The sequence below is a fragment of the Labrus mixtus genome, chromosome 14, assembly GCF_963584025.1.
Source record: "Labrus mixtus chromosome 14, fLabMix1.1, whole genome shotgun sequence".
Taxonomy (NCBI): Eukaryota; Metazoa; Chordata; class Actinopteri; order Labriformes; family Labridae; genus Labrus; species Labrus mixtus.
Genome location: NC_083625.1, coordinates 15599025 through 15618536, shown reverse-complemented (window position 1 = coordinate 15618536; position 19512 = coordinate 15599025). Strand labels below are relative to the sequence as shown.

General features: G+C 39.7%; 2 protein-coding genes across 4 annotated transcripts; both read left to right on the top strand.

The window, feature by feature from the left end:
* The first annotated feature begins 596 nt into the window (after positions 1-596).
* vdac1 (voltage-dependent anion channel 1) lies at positions 597-10617 on the top strand. Its single transcript, XM_061055367.1, has 9 exons — positions 597-735; positions 2936-3005; positions 5449-5498; positions 5814-5966; positions 6165-6217; positions 7209-7436; positions 8166-8316; positions 8830-8887; positions 9517-10617. The coding sequence occupies exons 2-9, from the start codon at positions 2939-2941 to the stop codon at positions 9606-9608; spliced, it is 852 nt and encodes a 283-aa protein (XP_060911350.1). The 5' UTR covers positions 597-735; positions 2936-2938; the 3' UTR covers positions 9609-10617.
* A 1269-nt stretch (positions 10618-11886) lies between these two features.
* Positions 11887-18538, top strand: c14h5orf15 (chromosome 14 C5orf15 homolog). Of its 3 annotated transcripts, none has more exons than XM_061055394.1 (4): positions 11887-12041; positions 14715-14855; positions 15033-15811; positions 16619-18538. In XM_061055394.1, exons 1-4 carry the CDS (start codon positions 11921-11923, stop codon positions 16751-16753), a joined length of 1176 nt encoding a protein of 391 aa, XP_060911377.1. In that variant the 5' UTR covers positions 11887-11920; the 3' UTR covers positions 16754-18538. The 3 variants fall into 3 exon arrangements, with proteins under 3 accessions (XP_060911377.1, XP_060911376.1, XP_060911375.1); XM_061055393.1 differs by having other exon boundaries at positions 14715-14909; XM_061055392.1 differs by having other exon boundaries at positions 14715-14963; positions 15060-15811.
* Positions 18539-19512: the final 974 nt, after the last annotated feature.

Here is a 19512-nt window from a genome sequence, read left to right as displayed (position 1 = left end):
CCAAATTGTAGTATACAAAAACGATTACAGTCACTTTTGCCTCCAATTTAACTCAACATATACCAGTGATCAAATATTATTATGGACCTACTTCTGGTTTTCATGATTTCATGGCAGATTTAGTCATGTTTTCTTCATGTTCCCGATTAATTGATGTGTAAAAATTGACCTGAGGGCCACGTTGAGGGTTGATGGGGGGCTGCATGTTGCCCACCCCTGGTCTAGACTTTCTCTTTTTTTTAAAGATTCTTGAGATTAAATTTGTTATGAATTGGCACTATATGGGCTAAAGATTGATTGATGATTGATTGATGTGTAAGTAGTGTTTTCTGACTAAAAGTCTCATCCTAACAGTGAAACATATCACTTTAGTGTGGACAATGTGGAAAAAAAATGTGTCTAAGCAATTACAAGCATTCAAAAGTATCTATAGAAATTGTCAACCCCGTCACTGACAGTCTTTTTTTTTTTTTTTTTACTAACTAATGCTAACTAATGCTGTGTTGTACAAACATACCTCAACTTAGGACACGTTCGTTTAATGTGCAAACCAACAGGGAGTGAATGATCTTGCTCTTTGATAAAGTGTTGTATCTTTGACGTTGACGACGGAAGCCTGCTGCTGCTTTGCGTGACTCGTTTGGTAGCGTACGTGACGCCGCGCCACCTCCCTCTTCTCTCCTCCCTTTGTGCAGTTGACAAGCCCCTTCTCGGTCAGGACTGGAACACAGAGAGGTACGTTATGTATCCATCACTAAATCTGTATCTGTACTGCACTTCTGTTGTCTTTATCACTTATTAGTCGACTGACTCTGACCTCCGGGTCCCGCTGCTGTTTGTCTCATCAGGTCATTTTTAACCTGAGTAGGATGTAGCTCGACGTGCTGCAGAGATGCTAGGCCTACTGCTCGGACGACTGCTAGCTAATGTCTTGCGGTCATTTGACAGGGCATGGGCTAGTGGTCAGCAGCTAGTCAGCTAGTTAGTAAAGAAGCTTACCTAGCTAATGGCTTTTGAACTCTGGACATCATGCGACCTCCTGCTTGACATTCTGTCCTCACAGGAGGACGCTGTCCGCATCCCACCTTGATGATGCTAATCTGTTAGCAGGCGAGGGAATGGAGATGATGCCTTCACTGCCCTCATAAGCCTCTGAGTCAAGTAGCCACTGCTCTAGTCTCTGTGCAGGAAGACCTTTTCATTTGTTTTAAGAGAAGTTGTAGGTAAAATAATTTGATCATAAATGTGCACAAGGTTGGTAAATATCCAAAACTGAGCTTCAAAGTCAATAAGTAGATTTTTCATCATGGTTCGAGTTTGGTGCATTCTCTCTTCGGATAATAATTTGCTTTATGACCACGCAAAGATATATTTCTTTAACTTCAAATATCAAGCTTCAAAAGTCGCCTCTTTCTCAATAATGTTATAATCTGTCGAATGTGTTACAAGCCCTAAGTCCTCTTCTTGCCATGTGCGAAAGCCATAAAGCTACTCAGGCGCAGTGGGGTGTTTTGGCAGCCTGTGTGTGTGTGTGTGTGTGTGCGTGCGTGTGTGTGCGTGCGTGTGTGTGCGTGTGTGTGTGTGAGTGTGAGCACAGGGTGAATGGCTTAGTGGACATACGATTTGTGTATGTCTTCACAGGCTCTGTAGAAAGATGTGTGACATTAGACATTTGCTTCCCTGTGAATACAGATCAGTTCTCCCACATTGACTGGTTCTGAGGGATCTGTAGAGAAGTGTAGACATATGCCATGAACATGTTCTCATGATTTGTGTTGGACTTGGAGCTGATGTTAACCCCATTTTTGGGTGCTGAAAATTAAGGAACAGGGGCCTGATGCAGAAAAAAAACAAATGGGGCCCCAATATGCAAAGAGGTACACTTCAGTAGATGTGTATGATAAGTCATAAATATAGGTGGGGTTGTTGAAAAAAGGTGGGGTTGCCAACAGACCTGGTTGAACAGGCTTAAAGGCAGGAATGAGACATGGATTTTGAACTAGTATTACACTAGTGTAAAATATGCTTGGATTTTAGTTTTATATTACTGATAGTGAAAGCCTTGTTCCCTTCTGTTGTATGCCCTAAAATTGCAATTCACCTGTTCACATTCCTGGTCTTTCTACTGTCAATATACAGGTTTATGTTATCGATATGATTGTGCAACAGCTGTTACTTCACAACTATTGTGCTTTTGAGAAAAACGGAATCTGTGTTTACATATCCTAATGAGGAACTAGATATGTCTTGCACAACAGGCTGCTCATGGATAGAAGGGACAAAGAAGTTCACTCATACACATAGAGGGTTAGCAAACATCTGCTTTGTGCTTCAGTCTGTGGCCATCATTGTTTTGTCTGAACTTAGCTTCTTCTCCCACTCTGCAACGTCCCATTTGAGTTAAGAAAGTTACTATGTGGGGAAAAAAAGATCTTAGTTTTTTTCTGAACTGAACAATTGTTTGAAATTAAATAAGCCTTTTGAAAAATAATCAATAATGAAAAACTATTGACAAAGCTTGAAGTTCAAAATCCCAAACTGAAGGTCAAAGCCTAATGCAAAAAAATGTGACAAGCTGACATGTTTTCCCGAATGTGTATGCGTTAGCATCGCAGTGTACCTTTGTGTTGCTCATGTAAGATAGTAACTTCATGAGATTTCTACCTTTCCTCTCCATCAGTGTCACTGACCTCCAGTGTCTGCTGCCTCCCTCTCTCAGCACCTCTGAGTTCTCACCGAACACATCACATCTGATCTGTCAGTGTGCTCTCCTGATGCAGTGTGCTCACTGTGCCTTCAATGTTGTGTGTGGCTGACACATCTGTGAAACAGAAGAGTCACTAGGGCTGTTGTTTAGCAGAGAGAGTGTCTTATTTTTTTTTGTCTCCTGTCTTGTTCTTAGTCACAGTCTTGAACCTCATCTTTCTCTGTGCAGATAATGGCTGTACCTCCCACCTACGTTGACCTTGGAAAGTCTGCCAAGGATGTTTTTACCAAGGGATACGGTAAGCAAGAAGCAGCCATTCACACTCACTCATTAGATCAACATATGCAGCCCCATACTACAGTAAACGTTTAGAGTGATTACATTTGGCCGTCATGCTTTGTTAAAAACTCAGTCACAATGTGTTTAATGCAATTTGGAGCAGTGTAAGTTTTAACCTTTAAGCACCTTTAACAATGGCTGTTCAAGGCAGGACAGTGACACCCCTGTTACCTCTCACTATTAAATACCCTAAAATCCGGCATATAAGTCTCACTGGTTTATAAGACAGTCTGATCTTGGATGTCTCCCAGACAGAAAAGAAGGTTTGATCTGAAGTCCTGCGTAACGATTTCTATTGTGAAGTCTACAACGTGCACTTTCTGTGCAGCTTTGTCTGTGTAGCTCTTTCAGAACCATTTGTTTTCGCTTTGTGGAGTTTGCACTCCTACTTGCTACAGTACGCTAGTTGAGTACTCAGCCTACAGGGACAGTTGTGATGTACAGAGTAGACTCTCTTCCCTAAAGTCCTGCTGCCCACCTTCGCTGTTGACCTGTGCTGGGAAACAAAGCGTCACTTTGTTTCCCAGCACAGCTTACAATACACAATGAATGGGGGGCAAATTTTCAATTGCGTCATTTCGCGTCTACTGTGTCATGGTGAGGGCTTCACTACACATTAGTGTATTGGTCGCACCGGTATATAGTGTGTAGCAAACTTTCTATATAAAAAAAAAAAAAAAAAGGTCACAAAAGTGCGTCTCATACATCAGACGTATCGGTAAATGTCACAGACGCACAAAGTTCAGGTAGTAACAGAGGCGTAACAGAAGTGTAACAGCGCTGTGTGTGGTCATCTAAATGTGCTCCTGCTATTTAATTAGTATGATTGCTTTCTTAACCTAAAACTAGTTTTATTAAGTCACCTCTCTTTATATGATCATTTATTTTCACATTTTTGTAAAATGAATATGAGATTGTTTTTCACCTTAAACTCAAGAAGTATAGAGTGACAAACCTTGTTGTGCTATGAAGTTATAAAAAGAGAGCTCTTACAAAATGTCAAGCTTCAGTCTACAGTGATTCTACAAACCCAGCCTCTGTATCCAATGCAGTGTTTGCTAAAATGTCGGATAAAAGAAAATCATAAACCAAACTTCTTTGTTTTCATAGATTACCACTAGCAACCTTCTTGTTCAGTTTTTTTTTTTTTTTTTTTTTTTTTTTACAAATCCACAACAGCACCGTAACAAAGCTCCACCATCACTTTGCCTTCATTCTTCTACAACAACGCATCCAAACGACATGATATTGGTGTCTCAGTGTGGGATTTTACATTTTGTTAACAGCGTTGTGGAATCTCAAGAGGCACGATGAGTGAAAAGCAGCGGGAGCTTCACTTACACACACTATCAGACATGCAGATCCAGCGTTAACTGTCACAGTCTTCTCCTGATACGCCTCTGTAACGACCTCTGATGCTGGTCGAGGGGCTGAACGACTTTGCCACGCCATTATTGACTCGTGTGTTTTACATTGCAGATGAGGTGTAACATGAGTGTAAATATCCTGGTATTAACTGGCAATGTATAAGCAGCTAAGGAGAATTACAGAATCTGCACTTTTAGTAGGTGTCATTGGGGTGTGCTTTGTGTGTACTATACACACAGCTGTGCTCTAAAGGTTACGGAGTGATGTCTTCTTTTTATCAAGGGAATTGTCTTTGCCGCAGCAGAGCGAGTCACATTTCCATTAAGGATAAATCCTCACTAGCCTGACAGTGGCTTGAATTGAGTAAAAGCTATGTCACATATTGAACATTACCTGCAGGGAAAAGCGTCAAACCTGAGATTTGTCCCAAAGCTGAGGATCTATTGATAGAGAAGGAAGTGCTGCTTCAGATAAAGATATACAGCAATTGGTTGATGAGTATAAGGTTTACTGAAGGGGTAGGTTTGACAATAGAGTAGTGCTAAGCTAAGCTAAGCTAAGAAGCACATGAACATTACCATCTGTAGCTCATTCTCTGAAGTTTGGTTGGGGGAATCAATTAACAACTATAATGGTTTAAAAATCTGAATCTGCAAAACAAACCTTGTATCTATGTTTCATATCTGACTGCTCTAATGAACCTGCAACCAATCAATGCACAGGTTCTGTCAGTGGGATAGGGAACACTTTAATTGTAGTCTGGAGGCTAATTGTTCACCAATATTAATCCATTTATTGATTTACTGTGTTCTGGAGTATCTAAATTGATTTTTTTTTAAGGTGTATGGATATAATTATGGGGAAAGAGTAGACTAATGTATGGTAGTATAACAGCTTTGGTGTTTAAATAGTCTTTACTTTTTTTTTAGAGCTAGCCAATACTTGTGTTCTAAGAATGATTTAATGTTTCATGTGGGTTATTATTAGATGTAAAGTTACATCTTCACATGATTTTGATCCTTTTTATGTTTCAGGCTTTGGGCTCATCAAGCTGGACTTGAAAACAAAGTCTGAGAATGGACTGGTAAGTCTTTGTCAGTCATAATCAGTTTATCATAGCTGCTCCAGGACACTTTAACGTCCATCTCTTGACTCATATATATAATTGTTTTAGATTTACTCAAATAAGACCTTGTGTCCAAATAATCACGTTTGATGTGCGCTTCCTTTAGAAGTACACAAAAATGTAGTTATTACATTTTTGGCTTTCTTTTAATAAATAAATCTCAGAAATCTGTCCAAATGTTCTATCAATGTCTCATAAAAATGATATACTTTATGCGTCTATGTTGATTGGAAGATGATTGCTAGTGAACCTGTTGTTCCCCAAACTCTTCAGGAGTTCACCAGCACAGGCTCTGCCAACACTGAGACCAGCAAAGTCGCAGGTTCCCTGGAGACCAAATACAAGTGGGCAGAGCACGGACTGACCTTCACAGAGAAGTGGAACACAGACAACACCCTGGGAACGGAGATCACCCTTGAAGACCAGGTATTAGACATTGCTCGGCTGACAAGAAATCCTAAAAAGTGATATAAATATGTTTGAGGTTGCTATTGGCAGGAAAAATATATTGTTTTCTCTGAAGTCACTCAAGTACTGGCTCAATTATTCCTTGTGACTTTGTAGTTTCATAATATGTACACGATTGTTGATTTTGTTTGCAATATCTTCTTAACTATTCCACAGTTGGCTAAGGGGCTGAAGCTGACGTTTGATTCCTCCTTCTCACCAAACACTGGGTAAGAGCAGCTAAATGAGAAGTTGGTCTGGTAGCTGGAGAGATGCCAGGGCACTTCCTGAGAACTGCCGAGGTCTCATTAAGTAATTTACCGAAGCCCCAACAGCTCTGGAAGTGTGTAGCAGCCTCACCCTGACATCTCTCCACTAATGCATGTCCACATGTCCTGTTTGTGCATGTGTGTGTATTTCAGGCCTCTGTGTGGGAGGAGCATGTCTCTCAATGGCAGAGTGTACACCAAAATTTCTCTCAGGGATTATTTAAGTATATAAAAGGAAAAAGGAATGGTTAAATATGTCCTAAACACCCTTTTGATCTACAACTAATAGGTATAAACATTTAATTATAAGAAGGGACCTTATCCATCTTCATCAGGCAAAATCAGCCTTTTCTTCGAAAGCATTTTTCTTGAAACTGTCCAATAGCCTCATTTGACTGCAGCTCTCTATTTGGACAGAACAATTGATCATTGAATTAAACAAGCAGACGTGTAAGCTACTTATTTAGCTGAAATACAGGTAGGTAACATAGGTCTGATTAAATTAACACATCAGTGAACTAGAGGAGATGCTCAACTGCCAATTAGCTTATGTTGGCTAGCCAGGTTTGCTGACCCGCTCCGCTAAGGTCACCAACGAAGTCACCGAGGCACCCTGCTCTTAAACGTGGATAAAAGGCAGAATGCACGGAGCACTAACATTTGGCTGAACTCAGATTTCAGGGATAAATCCTAAATGAATTAAAAGTGAAGGATACTATGAACATTATTGTGTTACTTGGATCTGTAAACCTCTAATCTGTGCCTAACATCATCAGTGTTCAGAAACAAGACACCCCCCCCCCCCCCCCCCAATATACTTTTTGCTGAAATCCTGATAAAAAGTGCACTTTTTCAACTTTATTTATTGTTTTCACAACAGTGGGATGTTTTAGCTCTTGGGGAACCTGACATTTGATTAACAACATACTGTCCCCTCCCAAAATCCTGACAGCAAGAAGAGTGGAAAGATCAAGACGGGCTACAAGTGTGACCACATCAACCTCGGCTGCGACGTGAACTACGACATCAATGGTACAGCCATTCATGGAGCAGCAGTGGTGGGCTACGAGGGCTGGCTGGCCGGCTACCAGATGACTTTTGAGGCTGGCAGGAACAGGGTCACCCAGAGCAACTTCGCTGTTGGATACAAGACCGACGAGTTCCAGCTCCATACGAATGTGTAAGACTACAAGAAGCAGATTGTTACTGTCATTCATACAGTGCTCACAGTTTTGTAAATCTAATGATGTTTAAGGTAGATTGCAGAGTAAATGTAAACTACCAAGATACTAATGGTAGCCTGAAGCTTTAGTCCAAACATCATCAACCATAACCTAAAGACTGTTAAGGTTCCTATGATGTTATGAAATATGTTACAGAGTAAATGTTCGATCTTTAAGTAAGTCCAGACGTGTGACCTTCATCAAACAAGTCTTCAAACGGTTTCCTTGTCCTGGTCTGGCTGAATAACTTGTTGCCCATTTGGCTGTCTGCCCGGCCCCCAGGTGCCTGGCAGTTATTTTTACAGCCAGGTGATTGGATTTACTACATTACAAATAAGGTGAAGGGAGTTGTTGCCAGACCTCCAGTGAAAGGCAGAGTGTGGTGGTGTCAGGCAGGAAGGGAATGTGAGGGAGCAAAGAACTGGTCACAGTGTCTCATCTTTTTTTTTTTTCCTGCTGTACCTCTCACTGAGTCTGTCAGTTTGAGTTACAGCTGAAGTGTTTGTGTGAGGTCAGACAAAGTTTAATGAAGGCTTTGCATCAATGGCACGCAACATCCTGAGTATGAGTTGGACTTGTTTACTAAACACAAGATCATTTCACATATAATGTAGGAGAATACATCTTTGAATATAGTTACGATTGCAGTACATTTATATTCCAATCTGTTTTGTTTTTTTTCTCAGAAATGATGGAACTGAGTTTGGTGGCTCCATCTACCAGAAGGTGAATGACCAGCTGGAGACAGCCGTTAACCTCGCATGGACCGCTGGAAACAGCAACACCCGCTTTGGCATCGCTGCGAAGTATCAGATCGACCCTGACGCATCCTTCTCTGTGAGTAGTGTTCAACTTGCAGAAATAGGAGTGGTAACAGTAGTAGTATAGTCAGGTGTTTTCTAATGGCAGTGTGACTTCTTTGATACCCCTCAGGGATTGTTGTAACCTACTCATCCCATCGTCCAGAGGTCAGGGAAAGCAGTTGTTTGATACCATGCTGTAGGCAGTTTATTATCATTAATGACTCTACATTCTGTTTAATGAAAGAAAAACACTGATGCATCAAAAGTAGCTAGCACTTTTCAAATCTAAGTCACAATCTTCCCAACACGACCTGCCATGCTGATCAACTTGAAAAAAAAAATGGATGCAAGTCCATGAAAACGAGTAAGAGCAGGGTCCACCCGGGTAAAATGGTGAATATGAGTGTGTCTGCTGCAGAAGGACCAGGCTCATTTAGTCAGTCACATTAGTCATTTAATCCCAGTTGAAGAGGAGCCACTATAAGTGAATGGTTGTTTTGCCTGCAGGCCGTTTTGTCTCTGTTTGAACTTCATGTGTTTCCAACAGGCCAAGGTGAACAACTCCAGCCTTGTGGGCCTGGGCTACACTCAGACTCTTAAGCCAGGTGAGTGCACTTGTTATATAAAAGAAGTATCAAGTGCTTTAATGAACCAAAAGACTGACCATGTTTACAGAGACAACAATATTTCTTTAATTGAACACTGTGAACCAGATAATGTAATGTTATAACAATTGATAAAATCTGAATGTAGGCCTGATCTGAGCAGAGTGATTGAGATGTGTGCGGGGAATATTTCGTTTTATAATTGAGGTGTTTTTTACACATGTACAGAGTACATGTTTATTGTGATGGGCTGTCTTGCAGTTTTTGAAGTATGTGATCAAAAAGAATGCATCGCACTACTTAAAGATGCATTCCTCTGCTAACTTTAGTTCGATTAGAGCTAAACCCTAAACAGAACAGTAATAAAGTGCAATATGACTTTGATTTCAAGGACAAACAGCAGAAGACAAATTAAAGAAATATATACTTTAATGTTGAATAGTGGTAGAAAACAGACATGATGGAGGTGGGAAACTTTCCGTACATCAGTGTGGCTCAGTAAACTATGTGTTATAAAATAAATATTCCATAGATTTGTTCATGGGACTGGCAAAAAATATCTAAATGTTGGTGCTTGTAAAAATGGTTTAGTCTGTGCATGTCTTCACTAGATGTCTCTGTTTCTGCAGGCATCAAGCTTACCCTCTCTGCTCTCCTCGATGGCAAGAACATCAACGCTGGTGGCCACAAGCTTGGTCTCGGCTTGGAATTCCAGGCATAGGAGGATGAGGCTTCTTTTCCTCCCAGCACACATGCACCCCCCCCCCCCCCTTCCAAAAATAAATAAATCCTTTACTGATTAGCTAGCCCTCACAAAACCCTTGTTCCCCCTAGAACAGCTACAGCTGGATAAAGAAGACAGCTTAAAGGTCAAATTGTTCTTTCAATGATCTACCACTTTTAAAGGACCACTTAAAGGGAACATTATTTTGTCATAATACAGAGCCAATGCTCAGAACAAAACCACAATGGAATGTTTTATCATGAATTATGTAGCTCACATGGGAAAGGTAGCTTTTTGAGTACATAGATGTTGGCCTCACTCTTGGTTGTTTTACTACATTCCTACATGATGCTTTAATTTCTCAGCGTTCCAACCCAGAGACAAGGGAAAAAGAAACTAGCTCAAAATGCAAACAGGACTCAACACATCCAGCATACAGTTGAGTAGTTATACAACTAGATGGTGCTGTTACATTGCATCATTAAGCACTCCTGGCTCTAAAGCAGTAGTGGTGACAACCATTATTTCCACACCTCTTCACTTGAGAGCTCTACTGTCTGTCTTAATATTATCTTATTCAACAGAGAGGGTTAGTTGTCCCTGGTGTAAGCAGCTGCCAGTAGCCCTAAAAGACACTAAACCCCAGTGTATACTTTCTGTGTTTTTGTCTCACTTGTTCTTTGTCTGTGCATTTGGTGTAAAACATGTCTTTTGTTACATAAAGCAAAAAGAACATTATTTTATTGACAGTCTTACATAGTTTATTCCACGTGTGAAGTCTTATGAAAGTGAGGATCTGTCGATTAGAGCCAATAAAAGAAAAATGTATCATGCACACAGTGAAACACAGTGGAGGAGAGTTACAGGACTTCTTTAAAGGAGGACGCTGAATATAATGAATATAATGGAGAGGTGGTAGTCTTCCACAACTGGTTATGGGAATCGTACTTAGTGTTACTGACAGTATTGCCATTCCCTGAATTAAATAAAGAACATCTTGAACCAGTTTCTAATTGTATTGCTCTTTATTTTGTTATTACAACTTCCTGGAGGCTGAGGTCACCTCTGTACATGACTTGCTTTTTCCAATGAGTGTTCAGAAATCATAGACTTAACATAACATACAAACAGCCAACCTTGACAATTTCGCTCAGCAAATGGATGAAAAAACAAGCTTATGGGTGTGACAAGTTTGCATATGCTTAATGGGCTTACAATCTGTAGCTGTGATTAACGTCATAGCTGAACAACTTTTTATTTTTAACCTTTTCATTAAACAAGGCATTGAAAGTGTAAACTGTAATATCTGAAGTAGTTAAAGGTTCACTCGTGGATATATTTTTTTCTGTGCTATTTGGGCTATTGGGGTTAACTTATTTGTTAATAGCACAGTGAGTCTTTTACATGAAGGACACAGATGGCCAGAACTAAGGCAGAACATTACAATTTTTTGAGGGCGGGGGGAGAGAAAGATCTTTTTCTACTCTGACCAGTCTATAAGTCTCTCACCAGTCTATTTGACTCTCACCAGTCTATAAGTCTCACCAGTCTATTTGACTCTCACCAGTCTATATGACTCTCACCAGTCTATAAGTCTCATCAGTCTATAAGTCTCACCAGTCTATTTGACTCTCACCAGTCTATAAGTCTCTCACCAGTCTATAAGTGTCACCAGTCTATAAGTCTCTCACCAGTCTATAAGTCTCACCAGTCTATTTGACTCTCACCAGTCTATTTGACTCTCACCAGTCTATATGACTCTCACCAGTCTATAAGTGTCACCAGTCTATAAGTCTCTCACCAGTCTATAAGTCTCACCAGTCTATTTGACTCTCACCAGTCTATAAGTCTCACCAGTCTATAAGTCTCACCAGTCTATTTGACTCTCACCAGTCTATATGACTCTCACCAGTCTATATGACTCTCACCAGTCTATATGACTCTCACCAGTCTATAAGTCTCACCAGTCTATTTGACTCTCACCAGTCTATAAGTCTCACCAGTCTATTTGACTCTCACCAGTCTATTTGACTCTCACCAGTCTATATGACTCTCACCAGTCTATATGACTCTCACCAGTCTATTTGACTCTCACCAGTCTATAAGTCTCACCAGTCTATTTGACTCTCACCAGTCTATAAGTCTCACCAGTCTATTTGACTCTCACCAGTCTATAAGTCTCACCAGTCTATAAGTCTCACCAGTCTATAAGTCTCTCACCAGTCTATAAGTCTCACCAGTCTATGACAAACACTCACGTGTTCGTGGTGAACTGTAGACCACGCCCCTTCAGTTACTCACACATCGACATGGCGGCGCACGGAACGATGAGTCGAAGCAGGAGGCATATTTGTGCTCTTTCTTGGCTAATTTTCGTCCAGCTATTTGCCTCGCAGTGCCTGTCAATTCCGATAAAAGATTTGACGACAGGTATGTTACACTTTTATGAATTATTTGAAAGGAATTTCTGATTTAACTAACCACAGGACGGGTAGTTAGCTAGTCAGGTAGCTACACAACACTGCTGTATCTTGTTGGCTAATACGTCATGCTAGCGAGCAGGATGTCAGGTGAGAGGGACCCAGAAAAGTACAATTTCTAACTTAAGTCATTATTGAACCATCTAAGGGTATAGGATATGAACCAATTTCCAAACTAACACTGAAGGAGTTCACCCGCAAAGGTTTGTTATTGAGAGACGTCCGTTGTGTTTTGAGATTTATGCGTATCGAAATAAACGTAAATAACCTGTTTAGACGCCATGTCTAGCATACCTTAGGCTCACTATCTAACTATAGGCTGTAACTACAAGGCTAACCAGTCTTCAATGCTTGATAACCAAGCAACTAACTTAACATTAAACCTGTGTTGGGTTTGACATCTAGTAAGTTCAGTCCTTTGAACGCGTCTCCTTTCAGCAGCCCTGCGGCGACTCCACAGCTTTTTTGACTTGTGAAGGCCTGAAAAAGTTATTGTTTCAGGTGTCCTTGTCATATATCTATTCTGTTAATGTACCCCTGTCAGTCCAGTTTCCATACCCTCTAAAGAAAAAGCCTTTGAAGTTAACCACCAAGGGAAAGGGCTGTAAAATTGACCCCATAGGCAGGCTCGGTCTTGCATGAATGGACTTTGACTTAGCGTTATGTATTGACTAAATCAGTTGTGAATGGGTCAGCTGTGTTGGTTTCTTAGCCTGTTTTCTCTATTCTTTTAAAAATGAAGACTATGTATCTTGTTACTGCGTCTTTGTGCATCTCAGATTGCAACATTGTGTTAGTCTTTGTCTTTTTGAGGGGAAAAAATAAAGCATCTGGCCTATTTCTACAATTCCACAATTCACTTAGCAGACGCTTTTATCCAAAGCGACGTACATCAGAGAGTAAGTACAACACAAGCAAGGATCTAGAAAAAAAGGGAACAATGTCAGTAAGAGCAAACGATCAACGATTTCTTTTTCCTTCCCAAGAGGAATGTCAAGTCATCATTCTTACCTTTCTTTCTCTATCTGATTATCTCTGTGTACAACTGAGACAAAGATGCACAGACACTGCTAAAAAAAAAAAACATGCATTGATTATTCATCAGCAGCTGAAACTTATTTAAGGGCATTTGTTCTGAAAATTATTTCCATAAACATTTGTCCAATTTGTCTTGTAAGCAGATCTATGTAATGGAGATATTTACTGCAACATCTCCTTGTAGCCTAGAATCATATTAGTATCTGATAGCAGTATTAACCCAGTTGAAATGTCATCTTCTTTTGAAGTATTAAAGGTTACACAAACATTTTGTTTAATGTAACCTGCTATTAGATTCAAGCAGGAAAACAAATAAATGTGTTTAAACACAGGGAGGAATTTGATTGACTTGTATAGACTGAATAATTATTCTGTAAAACAAACATTTAAATATCAGATGTGCTCAATTGGTTTGCGACTTAAACGCATGGGGGGGTCATACAAATATGATATGGGGTGAATCTCACTAACAGTGACAAATTAACAATGGCCTATTAGTTAAAGATTAGAATATGACAAGATTTGGGGTTAAGCGAAATATTATTAACATACTAAATATCAAAACAAGAATAATCTAAGATGAATATACTAAATTTAGTTTCACCCAGCTAAGCATTTAACTGTGGCTACCACAAAGATCTCCTGTTCAGTGATTATTTATGCAGGCTGTGGCTTATGTGTATGAATAGTCTCTTTCTTCTCTTTGTGACGTCTTACCTCGGGCCTCAAGTCCCTGGTGTTCTCCATCCATCCCTGCCTAAGCAACGCCTCCTCCTCCCACAGGATAGAATAATGTTGACACTTATTGGTTGAAGGATGTCATTGATTCAGGAGAGGTGGCCAAATGAGTCAGGATCAGCTCTGGCTTTGGAAATTATTACAAATCACATCAGTTTTGTTCAATTCAATTTTACTGCAATTTTTTTTTAAACTCCTGGACAAAGTTGAAAAAACTATTAGTATTCAAACCTCTTGTAAGAAGATCTGCCAGCCTAATTGAAACTAATGAAAGGCTGACGAGATGTCCATTATCAGTAATCTACGGAATTAATTCCTGAAAATGGAAACATTGATTAATCACCAAAGCATTATTTGTCGTTACTGTTTGTCACCAGTAGTTGTGCGATGAGGCCAAGTTGTGGGTGTATGCATGTTTCACACACAAACAAGCTGGTGTTAAGCATGAGTTTCCACTTAGCAGCTCTCTTATGGCAGCAAGAGAGTTGACTGCCCTGCCCAAGGGTATTTAAGTCTCTTAGTGGGAGGACAAGCTAATTTTACAGCTATAGCTGCTGTTGTTTACAGTGTTGTTAAACATAATACATATTACATGAGTACAAAGTATTCAGCTTTTTTAAAATTTTATTGAAAAACACAGGACAATAAACTTAAAAAACAACACACAAAAGACGATTACACTGAGTACAGGCCAAAAGTAATCAGCTTTAAACGAAGGAACTTGAATGTTCTGCCACTTCTTGTGTTGGCTCAGTGTTTTTGATGCGTTTTTAAATAAAAAATTTTGTCAATATTATTTTGTAACCATGTATAAATTATTGCACTTTTATTCCCTCTTACCTTACAGTGTCTGCAAACACTAATCAGGAGAATGGTGCACCTGAAACTCTTTCTTTGACAACTATAAACAAGGACGACCCAAAGCCTTCGACCCCTGATCAGAATCCAGCAACTCCAACAGGTCCCAAGAATTCAGAAACTCCAACAGGTCCCAAGAATTCAGAAACTCCAACGGTTCCCAAGAATTCAGAAACTCCAACGGGTCCCAAGAATCCAGAAACTTCAACAACCCCCGAAGATCCAGCCCCCTCTACAGGTCTCAATAATTCAGAAACTCCAGCGGTTCCCAAGAATCCAGAAACTTCAACAGCCCCCAAAGATCCAGCCCCCAAAGATCCAGCCCCCTCTACAGGTCTCAATAATTCAGAAACTCCAGCGGTTCCCAAGATTCCAGATATTTCGACAGGTTCCAAGAACCCTGTATCACCTGCTGGCAACGACCCCACAACAACAGCAACAATAAAGGCTTCTGCTGACATCACATTGACGACAGCCATTCAATCAAAAACATCTAAAGGGAGCCAGGGACAGCATCCAATGACCATAATGTCTGATTCTGATCAGGAGAAAGCCATGAGCAATGCCAGCAATGAAAATACAACACCAGTAAAGGATAACGTAAACTCAGCAAAAGTCAAGGCAACGGAAACTGAAGTTGTTGGTAAAACAATAGCCTCAACTCAAGCGGCTCCAGCCACTTCCACCAAAGCCCCTGAACTAACTGAACTTGGGATAGATGAGCTGGATGTACCTGGCTTTCACTCCAAACTCTCTGATGCTCTGGATCAGCCCACAATGCAGGACCCTAACCCAGACCTGCTGGAGACCACCGATAATGGACCACGGAGTTACACAGATGATGACGATGATGAAGACGGTAACTACGGAGATGGAGACGATGGAGACAACATGTATGAAAATAACATCAGCTTCAAGGACCAGAATGAGAATAACCTGCAGCCACCAAAGGGGATTCTTGAAACACACTTAAATGAATCTGACGGCTACAACACAGAGGATACAGACTCCCACTTCTTCTTTCATCTGGTCATCTTGGCTTTCTTGGTGGCGATCGTTTACATCACCTATCATAACAAGAGGAAGGTGAGTGTTGGGTAACAGCTCAGGATGTAGTTGACATCACAGATCTGAGGTTTTTCTGTTTTTTTTTTTTTTTTTTGGTACAGGTTGTAAGATTGTCTGTTTAAAAGCCCTTTTCATCAGATGTTTAAATGTTAAGCGTCACACCCCTGATTTTGATATCCAGAGGCTGAGAATAACTTTGGCCTTGACAATTTGTTTCGGGCTCTTGAGCTTAATGAAACATTGACTAAATTGAATTAAAGGACCAGATACAATTAAACCATATGCAACCATCACACTGTCCTAAAACACACTGGTTTACTTTGTTTGTGGTAGTATAAATCTATAGATATTGGAGTGGAGAGAAACGGTGAGAATGTATTTGACCATCAGGAGTAGCTTTCCTAAGGGCACAACCTCACAAAACAGAACAGGACAGAAGGCTAGCACTGCTAAAGTTAGCCACAAATTACCAATTTGGAATTGTTAACCCGCTAAATGAGCCCCTAGGAACATCCCTAGTTTGTTCCAAGATGTGTATGGTGCAGTTCCTGATCAGTTTTCTGCTGAGGAAAACGGCATTCATCATTTTTTCTTTCCAGGGATAAATGTTCCCCCTCTGACCAATCTTCAGAGGAAGCATTTATGTTATGTATATTATGCTGCTTTCATGTAAATCTGGATTTACAGCTGAACTAATGAATCAGTTATTTAGTATTTTATTTTTTCTGCAGGAAATACTATAATCATTTAGTTGATCAGCACTTGTACATCCAATTATTTGATTTCCATATATCTTAAACGCTTTTTTTCCCCCTTTCTTTATAGATCTTCCTCCTGGCTCAAAGCCGGCGCTGGAAGGACGGGCTGTGTTCACGAAACACTGTGGAGTATCACCGCCTGGACCAGAATGTCAACGAGGCCATGCCGTCCCTCAAGATGACCCGAGACTACATCTTTTGATCCACATTCAGAAGAAAAACATGTCCAGACCTGAGGAGAGCTAGCTGGCCTTACTGACTTGCAGGTCGTCTTGTAGGGATGCTGTGCTTGGAGCATGGTTGATGCTTTTCTTGCTTTATGGTCTACCTTCAGAGCGAGGGCTGCTTTATGGAATAGAATTTGTTCGTTAAGGACCTTTTTTTTTTGTCTGCATAGGGAGATTTTAACTGTTTGTCTGTCTTTCTTATTTGTTATAAGTTTTATTTTTAATTTGATATTTTTCTAGATTAATAACTTCTTGGAATTTATAACTTATGCTCTATTGGTGTGTTTTTTCTTCTTCAAATTTCAGCCTTAAGTTCCACTGACGCCTTGGTTATGTTTTTCCTCTTGGTCTTTACATGTCAAATACTATAAGAATAGAAAATTAGTTTATATAACAATGGTGATATTATAATGCTTTTTGTTTTTATCATTTACCTTGACTTTAATAATTAGTTTCTGTCTCCAGCAGTTTTCCAAGATTTGAATCACACAACAATCATTTGCTTATAAAGCACTTGTTGGTTTATGAATATTTTTTTAAAGGTTAGAGAATGAGAAAGTTCATACATATTGTTCAGTCCTTCTGGAAGCTGTGAATAAAGGGGCTGGTCATAAAACATAGAACTGTACAATTACAACATTGAAAATTTGGGAAAACAGTTTGGATAGATAAAGTAGAAATGTTCCCTTATTGTTTCGTATATCAAAAATCAGACATCAGAATCATTTTTCTCTAAAATTTTGAAATTTGAGTTTCAACCTTTGCAAAAATAAATAGCCTATAAATTTGATTTCAATTTATCTAAAGGATTTGATATCCTTTTATCATGTCTGGAAATGAAGTCAAGAAGGATGAAGGGTCAGCATTTTTCTGCAGAGACAACCCTAGTGTTGTCCTAGTGAGATTTTCCACTGGGACCATAAAAAAGTCTATCTTCTACCTTTCAGGTGGGGGGTCAGTTTCTATGCTAATGCCATTCAAATGGAGACAAAGTAGAATTGTTAAGGTGGGAATTTGCTTATACAGTCTATGGGAGATATTGTCTGCCTTTTTTTATTCTTTTTTTTTGACTTAGTGGTCCTGTACCTTTTCTTCTGTCCAGATTTTGCCATGCAGAAATCTTTGGGCAGGCCCCCTTTGTTTTATGACTTCGGTGAAGTCTCTGTCAATCATTTGAAGTTGTCATTGTGGCACAATTTGACATTATTTAACATTTGAATTACTATAACCGTCTGTCAGGGAACAGTCTGGTGAACTGGTATCTCTGTTCATGAAAGGTTTTGCATGCTCTGTGTGGCCTAATGTTCAAAGGAGCACCGAAAAAAAAAAACAACAACCAAGACATAAAGGAGCAGTTCACGTTTTTATTCCTTTTTATTTTCATACTCATGACTCTTGACTATCAATCCAACACCCAGATTTTTTTTTCTTCATGTTGCGGTCACATGCTTTCAGTTGAAATGTCATAACTGCATTGCACTTGTTATTTTCTGCTGTCTTGTTTGTAAACAGTACACATAGGGGGAAGGCTGACAGATTGACACTGTGCTGTTCAGTTATACAGTAGTAGAACAATGGCTGAGGTGTTGTCCTGTGGTGACGTGATGGATCAGCACTGCTCTTGCAATCAACAGTAGAAACTGTACAATCTCTTTTTGTCAGTAAAGCACAAATTGTGTACAGAATTCTGTCTTTGATTATTTTGATTAAGGGTTTCATGTTTGACTTTCTCAGTGATACATTAAAGGTTATTCTATTCATTACAGATTTTTTTTTGCCAAATTACAAATGTATTATTTACATGACAGACCCTTCTGTGAAGTCACTATTTTAGAAATGTTCATAGTGTCGCCATCTCTGACTCTGTTATCCTTGCTGGACACTAGTGTCCTTAATGGAATAGGCTCAGAGGTTTACACTGTTATAATTACAGCCACATTCTGAGCTGTTTAGAGCCAAAAGTTTACAGGTATTTACAGGTATCAGTCGACTCCCCCTGAGGCCTTTTCCACAAATGAGTTAGTATGTTTAAGAGCTGGAGAGCATAGCAATTTTGCCTTGCATAAAGGTGCTGTATCCCGTGGCTTGGGTTAGGGTCCAACCCTGGGAAATACACCTCAGGTCATCCCCTTATCCTCGCCCGACTCTTTCCACTGTCCTCTTTAAAGGCATACAAGACCAAAATAATCTAAAATGGGTCAGCGTAATGACAATTTTAATTCTAATAGAAGCTTGAGTTTTTGTAAAGGGTTGAGATCGTGGCAGGGTGTCAAAGTTTGATGTCTTTTGGCTCTCTGTCTGACAAATAGGCTATGTGTCACAAAGGCAGTGTTAGGTCTGACTGGGGTCGTAGGATGTGTTCAAGGTCAGTGTTGGACAGTTAACGTTTTATACAGTTTTATAATTTTTGTTTCAGAGTTAAGCTTTATCTTTTCAAAATCAGACAACCGGATGTGATGGAACGAGGGAGTGTCACAGGTTAAGGTTATGTTTAACAGAAATAAGTATGTCAGTTAAAACAGATATTAATCAGTTTGGTGACACATGGACAACAACAAAAGATAAACAAGTCAGACTAGTTACAGACTCATTATGACATTATGAAACACGGGTAGCATTTTGTTATTTACTTTTTAATGATTCTTTAGTTTTACCCCTTTAAAATGTGGTTTAAAAATACTTCAAAAGAAGAGAAAATGAGGATGTATCCTATTCTTTTGTTTGTTTACTTTAC